At 45.7% G+C, this 22,217-nt stretch overlaps 1 protein-coding gene across 1 annotated transcript in view; it reads right to left on the bottom strand.

Annotated features, from left to right (window-relative positions):
• Window positions 1–16,618, bottom strand: part of ccdc80 (coiled-coil domain containing 80) — a 51,067-nt gene extending 34,449 nt beyond the window's left edge. Inside the window, exons 1-3 of the mRNA XM_086006696.1 lie at window positions 13,965–16,618; window positions 6,753–6,909; window positions 4,844–4,977 (exon numbers count right to left, since the gene is read on the bottom strand). Of these exons, the coding sequence (XP_085862822.1) occupies window positions 4,844–4,977; window positions 6,753–6,909; window positions 13,965–15,845 (2,172 nt within the window). The 5' untranslated portion in view covers window positions 15,846–16,618. The remainder of the gene's footprint in view (window positions 1–4,843; window positions 4,978–6,752; window positions 6,910–13,964) is intronic.
• Between the last annotated feature and the right edge of the window lie 5,599 nt (window positions 16,619–22,217).

Raw genomic sequence — 22,217 nt, 5'->3', positions numbered from 1 at the left:
CCCCCTCTCTCTATGCTCACATTAACAGAACTATGCCACCATGCAGCCCTCACACTCCCTCCCACTCTGATGCTTTGAACACAACCGACAAAACACAGGGAGGGCCATGGTCTTGCAACCTCACTCCATCTTTGTCTCCTTCTAAGTATCTATGCTATGCAATCTCTGCACTCACTCCTTCATTCTCACTCAACCTCCACTTTTCTCCCTCATTGCAGGAAAAGAGAGCTCACAACAGGAGAGAGCGAGCCAGGACAGGAAGAGGGCCGCCCTCATTAGCCCAGCTCACCCCCTGGGAGGAAGGCGTCCTGGAGATTGCCGGGGCTGACCGAGATGTGGACGTTGGGGAAGGACAGACAGGAGCATCCCCGCAAGCTGGTGACAGAATTGTTCCATCTCTCGCATTGGCATTGCATGAGTTGCTGATAATGATTCTGAAGCTACATCATATGGACTTATGATCATCTGCAGAATGCAATGTGTATGTAACCTTGGCATCACATCTCTAACTTTTTCCTTGACTCCCCCACAGGACCATCGAGCGCCCCCGTCCCCACTCTGCAGGAGGAAGAGCCTGAGCAGCCAGACACCTCAGAGGAATCTGCAACCTCTGAGGGCACAGCGTCAGCAGAAATAAGCGCACCCAGCACCAGCGCAGACACTCACACCTCGGTGGGACCTTCAGGACATAGAGTTGTCACCTGGTGTATCACAGCTCACAAGTGAGCATCAGCAGATTGTGGAGACAAGGACAGCAGTGGTGAGTCCTCGTCGGAGGGCGCAGGACTCTGCCAGCTCGGCTCCGCTGCATGTCGACCCTCTGCCTCTGGGTCCATCCGTAAGATCAGAGGTGATGGAACTCCAGGTACAGATGCAGGAGTCTCTGGCAGGTTTTGTCTCTAGGGTCGCTGCGAGTGTGGAGCGAATGGAGGAGTCCATAACGAACATGAGCAGAGCCTTTGTGGAGTCATTGGCGCATGAACGCATCACCATGGAAAGGATGGCAACCTCCATGGAAAGGATGGCTACAGTAGAGGAGAGGATGGCTACGGCCATGGAGGAGCTAAGTCGCCAGAGTGTTGAAAACATGGTGAGTGTTCAGAGTCGACTGACATCTCTGGAGGAGCGATGGTCAGCTATTGAACAGAGAAACCAGACCTTCATGGCAGGCCCTCTGAGTAGGACTGCCATTGTAGAAACGGGTCCCCATGGCCCCCTGATGTGCAGCAAGCTGCTCTCAAGCCACTTGCAGGCACTGAGGGGGACCTGACCCATGAGAGGGAGGTTGGTGGCAGACCTCAAGGAAGCGGGGGCTCCTCTCCAAGCGCTCACACTTCCATGCCACTGCAGAGCCCTCAGTCAGAGCCCCGCCGGAGTCCACACCCAACTGATAGACGTCTCAACTCCTGCACAGCCGCAGGAGCAACAGACTGTTGACGAGCCCTCACACAGGCTCGCCATCCCAGAGGACGCTCGCCAAAGGTGTCGAGACAGGAGCAGCAGGAAAGTGAGCAAGGGCCCTCCACATCTGCTGAAGCCACAGGGGAACCACTACGTAGGAGCACGCGTAAGAGGAAAATAAAGCACTAATAATCACAAGGGTAGTCACTTGGGTGAAATGTTGTTTATTTTAAAAATGCCATCAGTTGGTTATTGTAAAAAAAAATTCTGATGGCAACTTCTGCAGTTGTGGCGTGTGTCATTTCACGAATGGGGCTGGAGGTCCTCTAATGCCAAGAGGGGAAGGAGAAAAAGGCCTCCCATGCTTCTGGTAGGTGCCTCAGTTGAGGAAGCGCTGAGTGAGGGTGGCGAGAGGGGTCTCGCAGGAGGTCACACTGGAGAAGTGTGTGAGGCTCCAAACTTCCACAGCTGTGGTTATGCCTTCTAAAAGTTCCCCCAGGCCTGAGACAACAAAGTCCTGCCACCTGCAAATGATGACTGATCAAATATCCTCTTTAATGTTGGACCTGCAGCTGATAGTCAGCAAGCCAATAGTGTTCATGCCAGGTTTCACAGGCCTCATCCCCACCAGGCGCGTTTTGCGTGGGAAAAGGGTTAAACAGGCAAGGGCCTGTTAAAATGGGATTATAAAGGCCAATCAGTGCTGCTTAAAGGCCCTAAAGACCAGTCCCGCCTGTTGCAGGCAGGACTGATTCGGGTCAATCAGACACACCTAGGTTAAAATGGCGTGGAGGCGGGGGGAGGGGGGTCGCGACCCCTAGGTTTTGCGATTTTTAACCCCCTGCACGCCTAAAAGCCCGCCTCACGGCCCAATGAAAATCAAGGCCTCTATTTTTTATGTCTTCGTGAGATTTTGGTAATCACTTTATTTTGCTTACTTCTGACTGTGTACAACCTCGCTAATTGGAATATCCGAATCTTCGGAACCCATACCACCATCTGTATTGCTCATAGATATGTGAATAAAGCAATTATGAATTATTTTTCACTACTAATATTGTTAATTGCATTCATAAGCATATGCAAGATGTGGGACAGGCAGGTAGAAGGGAAACAAATAAGGAAAAGATTCACGGTCCATCCATGTGTTATAAACAGTTAAATCTGATCCTGCGAAGGTAGCAAACTTAATCATTGAAGCCTGCTGCATATAAGGTACAATTCCATGGTAGTGGGAAATATATACAGGAAACTTCCTTTTATCCGGCACGGACGGGACCGACGTGGTGCCGGTTCATCGAAAATTCCGGATAACCGAATGCTATAGTAAAAGAAAGCAACAAACCCAGCTTCAGAACAGTCGGCACAAGTTGCAAGCATCTCTGTAGCTTAGCAACAGCTGCAGCTACACCCTTGCACAGCAACAAATGGAGTGAAAAAAGTAATAAAAGTTAGCTGAACCTACTCCTGAATTTTGCCGGTTAACCGACATTTCCGGTTATTTAGGGGCTGGTTAATCGAAAGTTTCCTGTACGTTTAAACTCTGTAGCTGAGCGATAGCTTTATTTAATACAAGAAAACCTTCCTGATTTCCTTTGTCCCAGTTTGAAATTCAAAAGAGATGGAAGATAGATCTCATTCCAGCCTGTAGCACTTCCACAATGGTTCCTACCTACTGTATTGTAGAACTAAGCACATAAAGGCTCTATGGGAGTAGACTACACCTCATCTGTATGTTTCATGGTACAAGGTGCTGTTCCAAATTCAATATTTGGAGGCTTAGTGAAGTGTTGATTCTTTTATTATTTTTGTATCCTTGGAGATATAAATTAAATATTCTGGAATCAAGTGAAATCTAGCGTGTTAATCTTTTGCTTCATTTAATTTATTGCTTCTTGCTTCACAGATTATAGCCTAAACCATGTAGTCTAACAGAGTGATCATTCTCCTATTATCCAAAAGCTAGATAAAAAGGAACGAGGGCTTGTTATTTCCAGTGAGCAAATTACAGTAACCAGGTTGTCTGTTTGAGCCCTGGACAATGCTGCATTGACAGATATTGTGCATATAAGGATACATTTTGGTTCATAGAGATTTTACAGGAGTGGTCCTTGGCACTGAGTAGAAGAGAAACATCTGGCAGAGAGCCTAAAAATATAACAATGCTTAGATTTTTCTCGGTACAGCGTGGCTCTTTAAAGGGGCAACTCAGACACTTAGCTTGAAGTCTCTTGAACAACTGCCTGGTGCAGCAAGCTTACTGGCTGAACTGGCATTTCTACAGCAATATCCTCTTAGTCAGTGTCTGCATCCTGCTCTGGCTTTGACTGTGAGTTGGTCTTTTCCATGGTTATCTTTTTGCAGAGTTGTGGAGCATGCAGCAGACGGTAATGATGTGGGAGACTCTGGCAGGGCTGCACTGTAGGATATCCTTTGATCTGCCAAGACATCTGAAGCACTGCATTGGGATGCCAATGGTATGCTTTATATGATCCAGGTAGCTGAATGGGCCTCTTTGTATCTGCAAGGAAGGGTTCAAGTCTGATTGCTGGTCTGTGCTAAGTTTGTTGATCTCAGTTAGGGCAGGAGCTGTAGTGCTACAACTGGCCTCAATACTGCTGGATCTGTGAGGGGAAAAACTAGCCCAAGTACTTTAGGAGTGAAATTCCTCTTGCAAGGAAAAACAGAAGAATGCTTCTTTTTCTCCATAATTAACAAGTCACTGGCAGATTTGAAAGTTGCATGTTCCTGTGGTTTCATTAAAGGTCACCAATTATGGGAAGAGACAGACATTCTCCCTTTCAAAGAAGAGCAGGTGAGTTATCCCTGGTGTCCTGGCCAATATTTATCCCTCAACCAACATCACTAAAACAGATTATTTGGTCATTATCACATTGCTGTTTGTGGGAGCTTGCTGTGCACAAATTGGCTGCCGCGTTTCCCACATTACAACAGTGACTCTGCTTCAAAAATACTTCATTGGCTGTAAAGCGCTTTGGGACGTCCAGTGGTCATGAAAGGCGCTATATAAATGCAAGTCTTTCTTTCTTATATCGTTAGAAAAGGAATTTCAAGTCCTGATTAGGTTCTCACTGGGAAGTGTGCAAGTGTGGTTGTTTTGTGAGAGCAAGGTCGGGTATGGCTGATGCCCACTACAGTTGAATAGCCTGTTGTTTAGGCTCACATGTTAACAATACTAAATGGACAAGGTCCTGGAGGCTGCCCGTGGTATCACAACCCAACAAAATTCAATGGCTCAAAGTAAAGGGGGTGAATATTGGAAAAAAATAAAACTTAATGTTTTGTCAAATTAGATTACTATGGCTGGAAATGTGTTGAAGCTGACAAGCTGCTGAATGTAGAAAGACCACTTCAATTGAAATGGTGCCCCCATATTGATTGATGTAATAGGTGCTGTGTATGAAAAATTATTTTGTCGTACCTTGATTTTCATATCTAAATCAGTTAGTACCATGAAGAACTCATTTTCAGTTATCCCATACTCCTTGCGAAGTTCAGTGATGAGGTCCTGATCCAGGTCACTGTGCCTTATATCTTTCACTGGCTTCTCATTGTCTTAAGATAATAAAACATATTACCACAGTTAATATCTTCTCAAATAAGCAAATAACCAAACTTACGTTCCTGCATAAAAAAGGTAATTTACATTTTTTTGAAAATACCCGATAAGAACAAACTACCCACTGGGCAAGAGTGTCTGACAAGAGTGCCGTAACATTCTCAGTAATATTCTTTTTAACAAGATCTCACATATATTGGAAGCACACCATTTACACTCTGTTAATAGCCTGATTGAGTAAAACACTGCAGATTGTGGCTGCTATCATATCAGGGAATATTGTTGTTACTGATAATTTAGGTCCCTTTGTTTTTGTTGTGTTAAGTGGAATAATAATATGCAGCCAGAGACCACTTTAACAAGGACTATGTCTAGCAGAACTCCACACTAGTCATCTCGAGACCTGGATTAGTTTGTGTTGTGGGCCCAAGCCCATTTGGACCTGTGCTAAGAGTGCCCAAACCCTTGCAAACCCAGACAGAGAAGGTTTTCATCCCATCATTCGGGACTAAGTTGAGGCCAGTTTCCAAAGCACTAGCCCACTGCAGCACCCAAACCCAATATCAAGATGTAAAGCTGATGCTGCACTGTGCCTCTGAGTGCAGCACTAACTGTATTTGTGAAGCTTTGTGTGCAGCAGTTACACTGGTTTCTCATATCACTGGGATGCAAGTGAGTAGCAGGGCTCTGCGGGTGCAAACTCAAATATGCAAACTTTTCATTTCCAGTTTCTGCCAGCGAGAACAATTGACGGGACATTCAGCTTTTTTACAATCTGTAGAAAATTAGCAGAATGGAGGAGAGGCTGCCTGGACTTTAAAAACAAAAATTAAAAAGTAGCTTTGCATTTGTGGGAGTATGCAGAGTGAAACACCCATCACATTTACATCAAATGCGTCATGCACCTGCATCTTTATACTGTATATTTACTAGAATTTTTATCTCCAATTTACACCCAGAACAGCGCAAATTTAAGACTGCAAAACTACTATCCAATTCAAAAAAGTGATTAATGAGTTTTATAGCACCTTGTGGATTTTGGAGCAGTGATCAGAATATCTGACAGGTGACCTTTTCCTGTTCTCACCTCCCCTCTGATTTAATCTACTTTCTTGCCTTCCATTTTCAGTTCTGATAAAGACTCTGTACACCAGCAGTCAGCCTTGCTTTTTTTCTTTTCAGAAGGTGACTGATATGTTGTGTCTTTCCAGAATTTTCTCTTTTCTTTTTAAATAGAAGTTTCCAGTATTTTTTTCTACTTGTCTCTGCCCTCCAATTCATCTGCTCCGCCTTCACCGAGGCCCACCCAAGTAGGAATAGCGAGTGTCAGATGTAGTACAACAACTGGAGCCAACACAGGGCTCCAGAAACCAATGCACACTACAATATCCTGACACGCACTGCAACCTTTTACCAGCATGAATCTAATCCTCGCACTCACTCCCTCAGTAAAAAGATTGCACATATACGTAGCCATGTGAAAGAAGATACACACCACTGGCTCTCTTGTTTCTGCCATAATGCAGAGCTTCACTATAGGTGAGTAGGGTCACAGACAGGTATAACAAAAGTCTATTTGTGGCTCCACATACGAGGTTTTGGAGAAGACTGTGGCAAGCATAATACAGGGCAACACTGCAAATCACTCACAGTGTGACACCAGTAAAATAATGAACAACATACTAAAAAATCTCAGCCGTGAATCAAAGGTACGACAGAAAACTAGACATTATTTCACAAAGAGAGGGAAGAGAAAGGATGAAATACTGACCTAGCTGGTAATGATCAATTTTAATCGTGCTGTTACTCAAAGGCCCAAAAATGGTGATAATTGAGATTTTTCTTAAAGCCATTTCACAGACGTGCTCTAAATACTCATCTCGCTGCTGTTCGTACATGTTGTTTTGGCCATTTGGAGAGGTGACAAGCTATGAATAAGAAGAAGTTCATATTGGAAAAGTAAAATCATCTGATGTTTCAATCTTTAGGAATGTTGACATTTTGAAGTCAAATAATTGTTCTCATATATATTACCCCCCTGAAAATGCCAAACAACATTTCTTCCTAGCTATAGAAATTCTCAAGTCATATATATTGTACCAATTTAGCGGACTAGCTTGTGTCCCCACATCACAATATTAGTGTCTTGTATTGAACTCTTGCTGGCTCCAGTGACAGCAGTCACTGTGAGTTTCTAAGCCTGCAGATGGATATTCTGCCACTTCTGCATCAATGCAAAGTGGTTTTGGGTGTTCAGCAGCAAAAGGGGCACCATAACTCAGCAGACTACCAAGTACACTAAAGCCCTGAAGTATGAGAACAGTCCACTTTGATTTCACGAGTGCAGTATAGTTGCAGTCTAAAACTACAAGGAACAGCTGCTTCGAAGGAAGGACAAAGACAAAAAATGCCAAATTGGTAAAACGTATCATTGAAGGCAACACATCTGAATGACTTAAATATGATGGCTGTGTGAAATGGCTGAATGTTGTTGAAGTTTATCTAAGAAACAAAAAACCTACTTCCAGTATTTATGCCAGGCTTTGAAATCTGTCAAGTAAAATAAAACTATAAATTATAGATAAAAAGCATAAACCTGGAATTATTTTTAAATGCTGTGTGTTGAAATTGTAGATCAATAGCATTACTGATCCGAGTAGACAGTACTGCAGTCGCTACCTCATTTGTGACATGATGGTGCCCGAGTGTGAGTGAAGTAAACAGCAAAGCATTATAGTAGGACTAGTGGAAATGCCAAATTTAATAACAAAACTTGGTGGCTATAGTAGAAGAAAAAGCTGTAAAAGAATAAACCAGGACTGGAAGGCAATTTGAAAACATGCTATTGTGGACAAAGCATTAATAGGATATGGGCAGCAGAGTTTTAGCGGAGCTGAAATTTATGGAGAATGGATTGCCATCCAGGAAAGTATTAGGATAGTCGAGTCTGAAGGTGACAATGGCATGGATGAATATTTCAGCAGCCGATGGGCCTACGGTGCAGAGACGGGCAATATAACAGAGGTGGAATTAAACAGTCTTTATGATGGAATGGCTATGGGGTTGGAAGCACAGCTCGCTTCGAATAGGATGCTGAGATTGTGAACAGTCTGGTTCAGCCTGAGACAGTGACTGGGGAGAGGGATGGAACCAGTGGATATGGAGTTGTGGTGGTCGCCGAAAACAATGGCTTTGGTCTTCCCAAAGTTAAGGGAATTGTGCCTCACCCAAGACTGGATGTCGGACAAACATCATCATCAGCATATATGTGGAAGCTGACCTTATGTCTATGGATGGTGTTGCCAAAAGGCAGCATATTTATGAGGAAAAGGAGGAAGCTACAGATAGTGTTTTGGGGGACTCTAAAGCACTTGATGTGGTCCAGCCACATCTGGTGATCGATGGCTAAAGCAGCTGTACAGCAGACACGCTCACGTTGGTGCCCCTTGGATTTGAAGTAGCAAAGTTGTGGGGACATACCAGGGGAAAAGAGCAGAATGGGAGACATTTAAGGTTTTGCCATGGATTAGGGCATCAAAGGTGGAGGTATGGCGAATGGAGGGCAAAAGGTTCGGCAATTGGGAGTTTGAAAGTGCGGTGGTAAGCAACTTAGGGAAGAGTATTTTTTCCAGGGGCAGACGCAGAAGGAAGTGAGGCTGGAAGGAGATGGGGAATGTGGATGGTGAGGGATACAAGGAAGTGGTCAGAGATGGTCTTGTCAGTGTTCAAAACCATGGGAGTACAAAGACCAAGGGAGATAGCAAAGTCAAGGGCATGGCCATGACGAAACACCCTAACTAAACGCACAAGCAGTATAGCTGCATGTGATATTTGGAAAGTTGGGTCAGGTCAGACCAGTTCATTGAACAAAGGTTGTTATCGATAGATGCTTGTATGTGGATAGAAACTATTGGAAACATTTTTGCTATTTAGGTGAGGGGACTAAGACTAATTTCCTATTCCACACCGTTCCAGACTAGCCTCAGACAATAATGTTCTGAAATAACATAATAATTTGGCACAGTTCTAGTCTAAATACCTATCTCTATGACTCATTGGCTTTGCATCTATAAATATATGTTACAACTGGAAATTTGGAAGGGAACTGAGGTGGGAGCCTGTCACTGCAAGCACTGGTCAAAGATAAATCCACATGCTGGTGCCGACAGCGTTTCTTTCTATTCTTGTAATATTTGGAATGCCAGAATATTAGGGAGTAGAAATGTAAGCTAGTTCCATGACAAGTTATTAATACTGTATACACGTGTCATAACACAGCTATCTTACTTCTGTAGCAGTAAGGCCTTCATTTAATTATATTAATTCAACATCAGTGGTATTCATGTGTTTAATACCAATCTCAACAAAAGAATGTCGCTGGCACAAACACAGAAGAACATCCATCCCAGCGGCGAAACATTCTAAAAGACAGTAACAACCTGCTTGGGTGCCTAACATTTTTCTGTATCATCAGGTGAGGGATCTTAGTGCTGGGGAGTGAAACACTTTCCATTTTACTGTCAGCATCAAACATTCCCAAGTCGGGCACAACATGGTTAAATGCAGAGTAAAGCTTTCTGTACTCTGCCCGGCAGTAGGCTGCAAGTCAACCTCAGAAAAACATTCCCTACTGTACCACAGTGACCATCAGAGGGCTTGTCTGAGTGAGCTAGCTAATTTAATGTTAATTAGTACCTAAAGAATCTGACATGGCGAGATTCCTCTGCCCCACCAAGTGACAAGACTGCAGCCAATTACAGCAACATTTCTTTAAAAAACACATTAAGTTGCTACCATGGTGCTAAGGGAAACTTCAAATTTCCCCTAACACTCTTCCTTTCTCCAGATCAGAAAATTAAGAGTGGTTGGCAGTTCCTACCTTTCAGTCCTCAATTACATCAAATGGACACAGCGGCCTAGAAATTGGTTTGCACCCACATTGGGAAGTGATCCCAGGGTGGCACACTGCACATGCCTAATGAGGCCGCTGGTAGGACCTCAGACAAATTGGTCCATTGGCCTCATTTGCTTATTATTGGCAGCTGCGGCCCCAGAGGCAGCTCGCCAGTTGGGCGGGGGTAAGCAACAAGATCGGGGCTCAGACGCCCACCTAGGTTGTTAGGAGGGTCTGGGGGAGGCAGTCCCTCACTCGGGATGAATTCTGTTTAATAGCTTGCCATTGATCATCTCTGATTATTCCATTTGTGTGTTGGAACAAGTGAAATAAAAATTGTGACCCCGAAAACGCCCAAGCCTTCTAGCAAGCTACCAGGCCTCTGCTGCTAATTTTTACTGGGCCTTGTTAGGGGCAGAAACTTTATCAACTCCAAACATGGTCCCCTGTATCAAAGTGGGTGGCAGCATGAGCAGGGCCAGGAGGGAGGGGCTACCTGCATTGGGAGTTTCTTTGGCCCCAGTCTGGGATCCACTGGGCAGCTGGTACGTGAATGAAAAGAGTCATACTGGCCACCACTAGCGGAAGTGGAGCACACCTGGGGATCCAGACTTGGGTCTTGGCCTGGGCCTGGACCTTCAAAGCCAAAGGCTGGCGTCATTCAGGAGTTGGCCTCCTTTATGAGGTGGCAGGGAGGTCCCAGCCAAAGGTGGCTGTGGCTGGGGTTGTTAGGGCCTAATCAATTGGAAGGCCTTTGCTACAATTCTCAATCCCCTCCACTGCTATGGTGGGTGCCTGAGATCCACCCTTAGGGTGTGGACACCTGCCAGGAATACTTCAAATAGAGAACCTCCTCCTGACTCCACATACGCTGGTGGGGTCAGTGGCTGAGTTCCCAATGGGTGGACCCGGCACTTATGTTTGGGTCACCTATTCCCACCGGAATAATTGACAAAACATCACAAAGCAGTTTCAACTGATATTCTTGGGCTACAAAACTATTTTCCAAATGAAAACTTATTATAAGCATTAATACATAGAATGTGTTATGGCCATCAGTGAGATAAATATCTCCACTCACAAGATGGCCATGACCCAGTTGTAACATTGCATTTTATAATTTTTTGTTTAGCTTCATTCATGAGGACATTTATCATATCACATAACTGCCAGTAACATTTCCTCTATTCACTCACTAAAAATCCCAGTTGTGAAACAGTCTGATGCTGAGGTGTAATGAAGTCAATTTTCTTCAGAAGAAGCCTTCTTTTAAAAGCCCAAATGGTTTTTTTCTGTTAACTTCCAATTTGTGAAAACTAGATTAATATCAGTTGCAGTAACAATTGTGTAAGTCCCACAAATTCATGCAGTGCTATGCACAGAACATTTGGGAAACGTGGGAAGGCACAGAATTGAGGCCTAAGTGGATGATGGTAAATCAGAGTGTGTTTCAACCTGTGCCATTATTTTCTTTTGCTCTGTTTTCCATTGTGTAAATGTTTGCATTCATCAAGATGAGGGATGTTATTGCTGGGAATGAACAGTTTCCATTCAGGTACCCAGTGCCACCAAAAAGAACTCCTCGGTCAGCTACAGCAGTTAAATGCAGAGAACAGCTTCCTCTACTCCATCACAGCAATATGCTTCACACCCACCCTCAAAACAGTACCTCCTAGTGCACCAATGTAACATTTTCCTACTTCCCACACCATCCAATCTGTGGCCTTTCCGAATGAGATTGCAAGTTTAAGGTCAATTAATACTGAATTAGGAGCAGTTCTGTGCTATAGGCCGATAACCACTAGGAACTGCATTGAGACTGTCCAAACTCATGTCACGAAGGACTCTTACAGCCAACAGAGATTGAAGACTTTCATCCCATTAATCCCAGAACTGACAGACCACTGCCTAACCATGCCACTCTTGAGCAATTCACAAAGGGTGATTTCACAGGCCGAGGCCTAGAAACAGGATGTCTTTCCTTTACTATTTACTTCATCCCCTGCCCCCCCCCCCCCACCCCACCCCACATCCAGTAAGGCGCGAAGGACACCTGCCTCTGAATGGTTATTGTTTTTTTTAGCAATTTTCTCTTCCTTTTCTCCCCTCCATTCTTGAAGATGTTGATTCATGGCACAGTTCCACAAGCACTTCTGGCACCTCTCCCTGTTGCCATTCTTTATGATCCTAGACAGTGAGTGTTTGGAGGCCATAGGGAGCATCATAGCTGAGCCAAGTATTCTGCTCATCTGGCATTCAAACACTTGCACTTTCCATCAGGGGCTTTTGATTGCAATCAAGAGAGGGAAGTCTGTCTGATTTTTTCCCCCTCCTAGCCTAGGGTGCTGAAGCCAGTTGTACCAGCCCTACTATCATCCTGGCTAAGATTAACTAGTGAAAACCCGAGAGTAAATCTGTGATCTTTTGATTGGTATGGCTCAGTACCAAACTGTGCCTGGCCTTTACACACTAAACTATCAGGGGAGCCATTACTGTGATTATTACTGTATCCATTCAGAGATGTTTCATTTTCTACATCAGAGATCCATTTCAGCCATATGTGGCTTAGATATTCATGCGACTGACCTCTGCAATTCTCCTCTAAGTTCCTGCCAATTACTCAATTTGCACCCAGACCTTGAGATCTTAGTATGAAAGATTTAATACCTCAGCAACAGACGGTGTAACAAGTGTAATTCTAAGTAAGTAAAACAGTTGTTAACATTATTAAACTTAAAATTGAATCACTTTGTGGGCCATTGCAGCTTTAAATCTTACTGGGCTGAGTTTCCCAGGCTACAACATAAAAATGAGCTCATTTAATGGAACAGCTATCATCTTACACATAAACCATGGGCTTTGTTTGAGCATTTCTAAGGTATTGTCCTGAGAATTATAAAGTTAAAAAGCACTACTGCTGAAATTTAAAAAAAATACCTGTCTACCATTAGGGGTTCAAAGGTTAACCAGTTGGAACAACATCTGATTCAGTCCCATAACTGTTCGCAGCTGTGCTGCATGTGATGTAACATAAACAAACAATGCAAGGAATGTGTTCTGAAATGTAACCTTTCAAATATTATAGTGCTGGTGCATCGCCATTGATCTTTTCTGACGATGAAAGACTTAGTAAATACAACAGGCACTGACTAAATTGCAATATTAAGTCTTTCTTTTCAATGAGAGAACAATTGTAACACACCTTACCTTTTTATTCTATTATTATCTCTTGGTTAATTTAATTTGCATTCCACAGTGCAGACCATGCACTGACTGCAGCCAATCATAATTTTTAATATTCTTGCAGTAATTACCAAATTACCACACAACAAAAGGTGCAATAATGACCTGTAACTATGTGAACCAAGTTGTTAACAAGTCAATAAATAGTAAAATATGGGGTTAACAGGTAACAGGTCTATGGTAGTACAGTACATTTTATTTAAGACAGAAAATGAATATATTCCAAAATGTTGTTCATTCTTTTAATTTTCTGAGCTGTTGGGAGGCACACAAGGTTGGGCTGGAATGCATGGAGACAGCCCCTGTTGGTGATATCATGGAATGGTCTAGCGGGGAGGGAGGTTCCACTTCATATGGCTCCCAGTAACTCAGAAAAAAAAGTCAAACAACATTTTGATGAATTATTATTTATCTGTAAAAATACAGCAAAGTATTTTGAATAAAAATACTCCCATGACTTGTTTTTTCCTTTAATAATTGAATATTTGGTATGTTAAACTATCAGAAACCAATGAGCATGATATGAATGGGATAACTGATGGGATTTCTTTCAATTTAATATCTATTGGTTCTTATTACCTAAATATTCTATGTTGGTATGAGCACTCTATTAGTGTGTGCAACCTTACAATAAATATCAAGGGGCACTGCTTTAGTGAAACGTGTTGAGCAAGCTTTGGGTCTGGGCTTGCCAAACACTGACAGCGGGTGCTGAAATGTGTCACTACTTTGGGCAAACACCATTGTGTCACTTGCATGTAATGTCATTGCGATAAAAACAATGTGTGGCTGCTCGTTCTTGCCAGTAACAAGGATAGTCTCGCTTTAATAGTTTGGAGCACTTACTACTAGTCGTCGTCTATTTTCAAAGTAGTTGAGAATAGATGCCAATGACTTTGTTGTTCTTGGAATCTTCTTAGGCTGCTTAAAAACCCCTTTCTTAGTTGTCTTCTTGGTTTTTTTATTATTACGACTGGTTTCCTTCACAGGCTTAATTTTCGGCACAGGTTTGACTTTCTTCCCTTTTCTTTCATTTTTCACAGGCCTTTTCTTCTTTTCACTCTTGACTGGTTTGCTATTCTTTTTCTGCTCCTTCCCTCTTTTCTGAGGTATTCGTTCCACTGCAACCTCCTGCCCAGTGTTTGTAGATGAGACTTTCTCAGGGTCATATTTATCCTCATATTCATTTGTCAGGATTTTATTGTTTGTAGTTTTTGATTTTGGTGGCTTGACTTTGGTAGGTTTGCGTTGGGTCGTTGTCACCGGTGGACCCTTCCGACGATAATTCCCCGCTTTTTTGTCTGTACGATTGTATTTGTGCTTACCTGCCTGTACTTTTGTGTACTCTGGACTGGCTGTTGTGGTCTCAGGAGTAGGCGCTGGAGGAGAGATGCTGAGGGTTTTTGAGGATTTACTTGTAAGAGATTTGCTGCCATCAGTGGAGCTCACCACCCGATGCCTATCTCTATGTGTGCCACCCCGTGCTGCTGGGAAGTAAGCCTCCGTTGTCGATCTTGCTGGAGTTTCAACAACTACTGCTGGCTTGTGGAATCTTGGTGAAGACGGTGAAAACATCACATGAGATCTTGTAAAGAGCGAGGTGCCAGCTTGTCTCTCAGTAGCAACCGTAGAGGGCACTGTTGTGGTGACAGTAGTTGTGCTGGGGGATGTGGTAGTTGGTTTTGTGGTGCTGGTAGTTGTTGGAGGTCTGGTTGGTGTTGGAGTTGGCACAGCAGTTGTCCTAACTATTCTAGAGCTTCCACGTGTGTTCAGTGATATCCTAAAGGGCTTCCTAGTGATAATCTTTTTCTTTTTCTCTAATGCTCTTTCTTCTCTAGTCTCCTTTGGACTAGTCACCTCAATATTCTCATTCTTTGGTGTAGGCCTGGGCTGCTCGTCGTTCTTCTTCTCTCCCTCATTGGGTCCAACTACCTGCCCTTCGACACCAGCCTCCTTACATTTCTGCACGAACCCTTTCTGCCTCAGCCGCTCGATTTTCCTAATCGGGGCCTGATCAATCACTTCGTACATTGCCTCCAGTCTCACCGGGTAAGGGTACGTCTCTTCCATCTGCAGATTCTTCCTCAGCAAGACCATGCTAAATTTACCTTTCTCCAGTTTTAGAAAGTCCACTAACTTGAGAACGGTCCTTGCATCCAGAGATTCCTCCAAGATTTTCCCCTCGTTGGTGATCTTCCTGACTTTCCCGCCCAGCTCTCCTTCCTCGTGGAACAGCACGATCTGGTAGATGTGCCTCTCCGCTAGCTCGCAGTAGACGTCGTCTTTGAGGAGGCTGAGCATGAGCCTGTAATAACCATCCGAGGCGTGCGGCGCCGAGATGACCCACAGCCGCTGCCTGCCAACCATCCCGGCCAGCAGGCTGGGCGTCCCAGAGGCGGGGACGCGGCTCATTCGGCTTCGAGCGGCTTTGCTGGTGTCCCTGACCATCCCCGGGCGTGAACTTCTGATGGGGGTGCCGCTTTCCCCCGGTCTGGTGGCGGGCGATCTGCTGTCGTCTCGCTGCGCTGCGACCCTGAGCCTGGCGGCAGCCAGTGCCTGGGCAGTTCTGGCCGGCCCCTGGTGTCCGGTTGCTGAGCCATTCGCCAGTCTGACTAACCTCAGCCGCCGCCTTCTCGCCAGTCTTTGCATTGCCGAGGGCGTCTCGGAGTCGCACAGCAGCCAAAGCACCAGCAGGGAGACAAGTGTCAACAGCCCCGTCCCCCTCATACTCCTTCAGTCGCTTTGCCCAATGACTCCTTTTGTACAATCCACAAATGAACACAAACCCTGCGCCAACTGTTGGGGCAGCGCCTTATCCCAGTCAGTGCGAGGTGGTCAGAAGCTGCGGTCCCAGATCCGCTCAGCCTTTATTGCAGCAAAAGAAAGTGAGAAAGTGCAGTCGCCCTCACTCAGCCCGCTCTACCCCGGGCACTTCTCCAAACGCCGGGCTCCCGCCGCTATTCCGGGACAGGGGTGCACATCTTCTTACAAGGGTTGCTCCAATTCTTCCGAACAAGATACAAGTTCAAGGAACGCGGGGGTTAACCATTTCACCAAAAGTCAGCGAAAATCAGCCCGGAGGTTATCATCATCTCTGTGAAGTTGGTCCCGATGTGAAAATCCCTTCTCTCTGCTTGTTATCCATGAACAGTCAGAGTTCGGACAGTTCTGCTCATCTCTCTCCTCCACAAGTCTCTTCACTTTCAGATCGCCATGATCTGCTTGTGTTAATTTCACTCCCGGCGTTTCCGGAGGGCGAGAGTTTCAAAGGAAAAAAAGAGAAAAAAAAGCCGCCTCGTTTGGTTTAGCGATTTTCAGGAAAGGCTGAATCAATGGAATGGGGAGGGAAAGGAGGATCCCAGGGAGGGAACGAGAGTGAAATTCCTCCCTTTCTTTTCTCTGGCTCCGAGTCTGGTCAGAGGGGGGGTCTCGGCTGAGGACAGCCGCCACTCACAATGCACAAGATCACCCACTCAAAGTACAGGCTTCACAGAATTACCAGCTCGGCTCAACCCCGCCTCCCTCCCCTTCCACTGAGAAGGCTGCAGCTTCCAGCCTGCAAACCCGACCCACTCGAACAAAAATGAACTATTACCAGGATTACCCTGACACACCGCCCCATCCAGCACCCTGACACACCGCCCCATCCAGCACCCTGACACACCGCCCCATCCAGCACCCTGACACACCGCCCCATCCAGCGCCCTGACACACCGCCCCATCCAGCGCCCTGACACACCGCCCCATCCAGCGCCCTGACACACCGCCCCATCCAGCACCCTGACACACCGCCCCATCCAGCGCCCTGACACACCGCCCCATCCAGCGCCCTGACACACCGCCCCATCCAGCGCCCTGACACACCGCCCCATCCAGCACCCTGACACACCGCCCCATCCAGCGCCCTGACACACCGCCCCATCCAGCGCCCTGACACACCGCCCCATCCAGCGCCCTGACACACCGCCCCATCCAGCACCCTGACACACCGCCCCATCCAGCACCCTGACACCGCCCCATCCAGCACCCTGACACACCGCCCCATCCAGCAACACGTGCTGGGATACATGTCACCTGAGCTTGTTTAAAACATAAATCATTCGCTATCACTTGAAATATGTCTTTCTTATTCCTATTGTTCTCTCTCTCTACCGTGAGCTATTTTATTCTTAAACTGATGCTCATTTAAACTGACATGCTTATTTCTTTCTGAGCATCTTTTCACTTCCTTTGCTTTCATTGTCCACTTGTTCCTCCTTCCATCTAACTAATCAAGTCTCAGTCTATTCAGTACATGGCAAAAAAAAAACAGCTTCAATACGGTGTAGTGTTTCCAACAGATCCTTTTCACATAAATTAATCTTCCAGCTGATGTTTTACAGCTAACTGTTTCTGCATCACCAACCCAGAAATGTTTTCCCTCTCTCACTGTAAAACCAAATCTTCACAGCATTGGCCCCCTGATCGGCTGACAACAGGACGGTCCCCTGCTCAACTATAACATTCACTTGCTGACTCGCCGACTGTTTTATTTTGGTAATGGCCACTAACGATTAATTTCAATGATAAAATACTCTTGTGTAGCACGGACCAATCACCATTAGTATATATACATAGGGCCATATCTTGCTGGAGCGGGGCATCTCCTGGCGTGCCCTGTTAGACTTATTCGTGCATGTTTAGGTTTTAAATGAAACCTTAAAAAAAAGTTCCCTCATTTTGTTTAGTGGTTTCCTTAATAATGAATCAAAGACTGGGACTCACTAAAGTTAACATAAGCTAGAAAGCTGCATTAGAAAAAATAACAGAACTAAAGACTGACAAATCCTCAGGATTTCCACCCCAAGGTTTTTTTTTATTAGTTCATGGGATGTGGGCCTCGCTGGCATCCCTAATTGCCCTTGAGAAGGTGGTGGTGAGCTGCCTTCTTGAACAGCTGCAGTCCGTGTAGTGAAGGTACTCCCACAGTGCTGTTAGGGAGGGAGTTCCAGGATTTTGACCCAGCGACGATGAAGGATCGGCAATATATTTCCAAGTCAGGATGGTGTGTGACTTGGAGGGGAACTTGGAGGTGGTGGTGTTCCCATGCTGCCCTTGTCCTTCTAGGTGGAAGAGGTCGACGGTGCACACTGCAGCCACGGTACGCCGGTGGTGGAGGGAGTGAATGATTTAGGTGGTGGAGGGAGCCAATCAAGTGGGCTACTTTGTCCTGGATGGTGTCGAGCTTCTTGAGTGTTGTTGGAGCTGCACTGATCCAGGAGTATTCCATTGCACTCCTGACATGTTCCTTGTAGTTGGTTGAAAGGTTTTGGGGAGTCAGGAGGTGAGACACTCACCGCAGAATACCTAGCCTCTGACGTGCTTCTGTAGCCACATTATTTATGTGACTGGACCAGTTAAGTTTTTGATCAATGGTAAATCCCAGGATGTTGATGGTGGAGGTTTCGGTGATGGTAATGCTGTTGAATGTCAAGGGGTGGTGGTTAGTGTTAAATCCGTGAATCTTAAAGTATGGTGTTCTTCAATAAATAGACGGAGACTGCAGATTAACAATCAACAGGTGTTTACTGGATGAGGGTAGTCTAAAGACTAAAAGTACAGATGCCTGCTCAAGGCTTATATACAGGTGTGGTCACTGCCGGTACTACAGTATACAGGAGCTGTAAAAGTAGTTCTCTCTTAAAGGTACATACACTACAATTCCTCCCCTTTTAGATTAACAGTACCATAACATTCAAATAACAGTTAACACGCACATTAACTGAAATAGTCCATTTATAGATTCAGTCTTTGGGGCGGCTTCCTGATCCTTTCTGGATAGCGCCTTTCCTGAGTGTCTTGTTCTTGGTGCGGAGGCGATTCTGGCCCCCTGTCGTTGGTTAGTTCATTAGTTTCCGCTGCTACTGTTTCTGGGGTAGATGCTACCGGTATGTCGGGTTCATCCCCAGGTACGCGAGACATGGGGTTGACTCGTTCCTGTGACGCTAGGATCTGGTTGACATGGCGTCTCACAATGTTCTCCCCGACATCCACTGTGTACATTAGTGGCCCCTGCCGTGTGCATATCGTTCAGGGTTGCCATTTCTCTGTTCGGTAGTCGCGGGCCAAGACTGGTTGTCCTACATTGAAACTCCTTGTTGGCTTCTCATTGATGTGCTGGAATTGCTTATCCTCAACATTTCTTTGCACATTTGGTCTGAGCAAATCCAGACGAGATCTCAACCTTCGGTTAAAGAACATCATGGCCGGGGTCTGGTTGGTAACTGCATGTGTCGCATTTCTGTAGGCTAACATGAAATTGTCCACCTTATGCTGTAGTGGAATGTCATCATCGCACATGGCCCTTACTGCCTTTTTAAAGGTTTGTACGAACCTCTCAGCCAATCCATTTGTGGCTGGATGATACGGGGCGGATGTGTAATGCCTTACCCCATTCCTTCTCATAAATTTCCGAAACTCTTCGGACACAAACTGTGGTCCGTTATCAGAGCAAATCTGCTCTGGCAAGCCGTTCCTGGCAAATATGGTCCGTAGGACTGCAATCGTTTTCTCCGTAGTGGTGGAGGACATTTTGATCACCTCAGGCCATTTCGAGTGCGCATCCACTGCTATTAAGAACATTGAGTCCATGAATGGACCAGCAAAATCAATATGCACCCGTTGCCATGGAGAGGAGGGCCACTCCCATGGGTGTAGAGGGGCATGTGGTGGTGCATTTTGGACCTTCTGGCATCCTGAGCAGCTCTTTGTTAGGTCCTCGATTTGTTGATCGATCCCCGGCCACCACACATAAGCCCTAGCAAGGCTTTTCATTTTCACCCCTCCCAGATGGCCTTCGTGAAGCTCATTGAGCACTCTCTCCCTTAACTTGGGTGGAATTACCACTCGGGATCCACACATCACTGTCCCCTGGCATACTGACAGCTGTTCTCTTCTGGATGAGAATGCTGGCAACAGTGAGTCGCCATGTGTTGGCCATCCCTTCACCGTAAAATCATATACCCGAGACAGTGTCGGATCATTTCGGGTCTCCTTCTCTATATCCGCGTTAGTTACTGGCAAGCGTTCAATTATCGACGAATAAAATATTTCGACAGGGCCCACTGCTGGTGCTTCCTCCGCAGTAGGCAGTGGCAGGCATGATAGCCCATCAGCGTTTCCATGCTGTTTCGTGCCCTTATACTCTATTTCATATTGGTTCGCCCCTAGAAAAAGGGACCATCTTTGTAGCCGTTGCGCAGTCATCACCGGAATGCCCTTCTTTGGATTAAAGATGGAGACAAGTGGTTGGTGGTCAGTCAGCAAGGTGAACTTCTGCCCATGCAGATAGTGGTTGAACTTTTTTACTCCCCATACCAGGCTGAGGGCCTCCCTGTCAATCTGGGCGTAGTTGCGTTCGGCTGAGGTTAGTGACTGAGACGCAAAGGCTACTGGCCTCTCCAACCCGTCTGGGAATTTGTGCGACAGCACCGCTCTAATACCATAGGGTGATGCATCACACGCCAACCGAATTGGTAGTGCTGAGTTGAAATGGGCCAACACCTCTTTTGATGTGATCAATTCTTTGCACTTCTGGAAAGCTCGTTTACATTCGTCATTACACTTCCATGGTACCCCCGTTTGCAGTAGGGTATTCAGTGGGTGTAATACTGTAGACAAATTTGGTAAAAACTTATGGTAGTAATTCACCAGCCCGAGGAACGACCTCAGTTGTGACACATTTTTCGGTGCTGGAGCCTTGACTACTGCCTCAATCTTTTCAGGGGACTTATGTAACCCCTCTTCATCAATAACGTGGCCACAATACGAGATCTGCTTCTGGAAAAACTCGCACTTGTGGCGATTAGCTCGTAGCCCATATTCCTTCAATCTAGTGAGCACCTTCTCCAGGTTGGCGAGGTGATCACTGTCATTTTCGCCCGTGACCAGGATGTCATCCAAATAACACTGGGTCCCTGGAATCCCTTGCAGGACTTGATCCATTGCCCTTTGCCAAATAGCCGGAGCCGATGCTACCCCGAACACCAGCCGGTTGTATTGGTAGAGACCTTTGTGAGTGTTGATCGTGAAGTATTGTTTCGAGGCTTCTTCTACCTCCATTTGCAGGTACGCCTGGGCCAGATCAATCTTAGTGAAACGTTTTCCTCCAGATAGCGAGGCGAAAATATCTTCAATTCGCGGAAGCGGATATTGTACTATGTGAAGGACTGGGTTCACTGTCACCTTAAAGCCCCCACAGATGCGAACCTTCTTTGGTTCCCCAGGCGTATTACTCAATGACCTCTTCATTACAGGAACGATGGGTGTAGCCCACTCGCTGCAGTCCACTTTGGACAGTACTCCTGAACGTTCCAAACCTTCCAGCTCTGCTTCGACGGCTGGGCGGATCGCATAAGGCACCGGTCTGGCCTTAAAAAACTTTGGGCTTGCATTTTCCTCTATTTTAATCATCGCTGTTATGCCTTTTAGTGTTCCGAGTCCCTCCTGGAACACTTCTTGTGCGTCAGTTAGCATTTTTGACAGTCGTCCAGGTGTGACGTCGTCATCCTTTTTGGGCTCTACTGTCAGTGCCTGTATGGAATGCCAATCTAATTGTATCTTCCGGATCCATTCACGTCCTAGTAGTGGTGGTCCTCCATCTGGCAATACATATAGGTCCATTTTTGGTATTTCCTGGCCGTTGTATATCACGTTCACCCTTATTTTTCCTTTGGGGTAGACTTTTTGCCCCGTGTACGTCTTCAAGACAATCTCTGTAGCTTTCAAGGGTGTATGTGAGAATAGCCGCTTGTAGCCATAGAAACATAGAAACATAGAAGATAGGAGCAGGAGTAGGCCATTCGGCCCTTCGAGCCTGCTCCGCCATTCAATGAGATCATGGCTGATCATCCAAATTCAGTACCCTGTCCCTGCCTTCTCCCCATATCCCTTGATCCCTTTAGCCTTAAGAAATATATCCAACTCTTTTTTGAATATATTTAATGAACTGGCCTCCACCGCCCTCTGTGGCAGAGAATTCCACAGGTTCACCACTCTCTGGGTGAAGAAATTCCTCCTCATTTCAGTCCTAAATGGCTTACCCCTTATCCTTAGACTATG

Source organism: Somniosus microcephalus, chromosome 14, assembly GCF_052327205.1.
Source record: "Somniosus microcephalus isolate GS21.2 chromosome 14, FLI_Smic_1.0, whole genome shotgun sequence".
Taxonomy (NCBI): Eukaryota; Metazoa; Chordata; class Chondrichthyes; order Squaliformes; family Somniosidae; genus Somniosus; species Somniosus microcephalus.
This window is presented reverse-complemented; position numbering and strand designations above follow the sequence as displayed.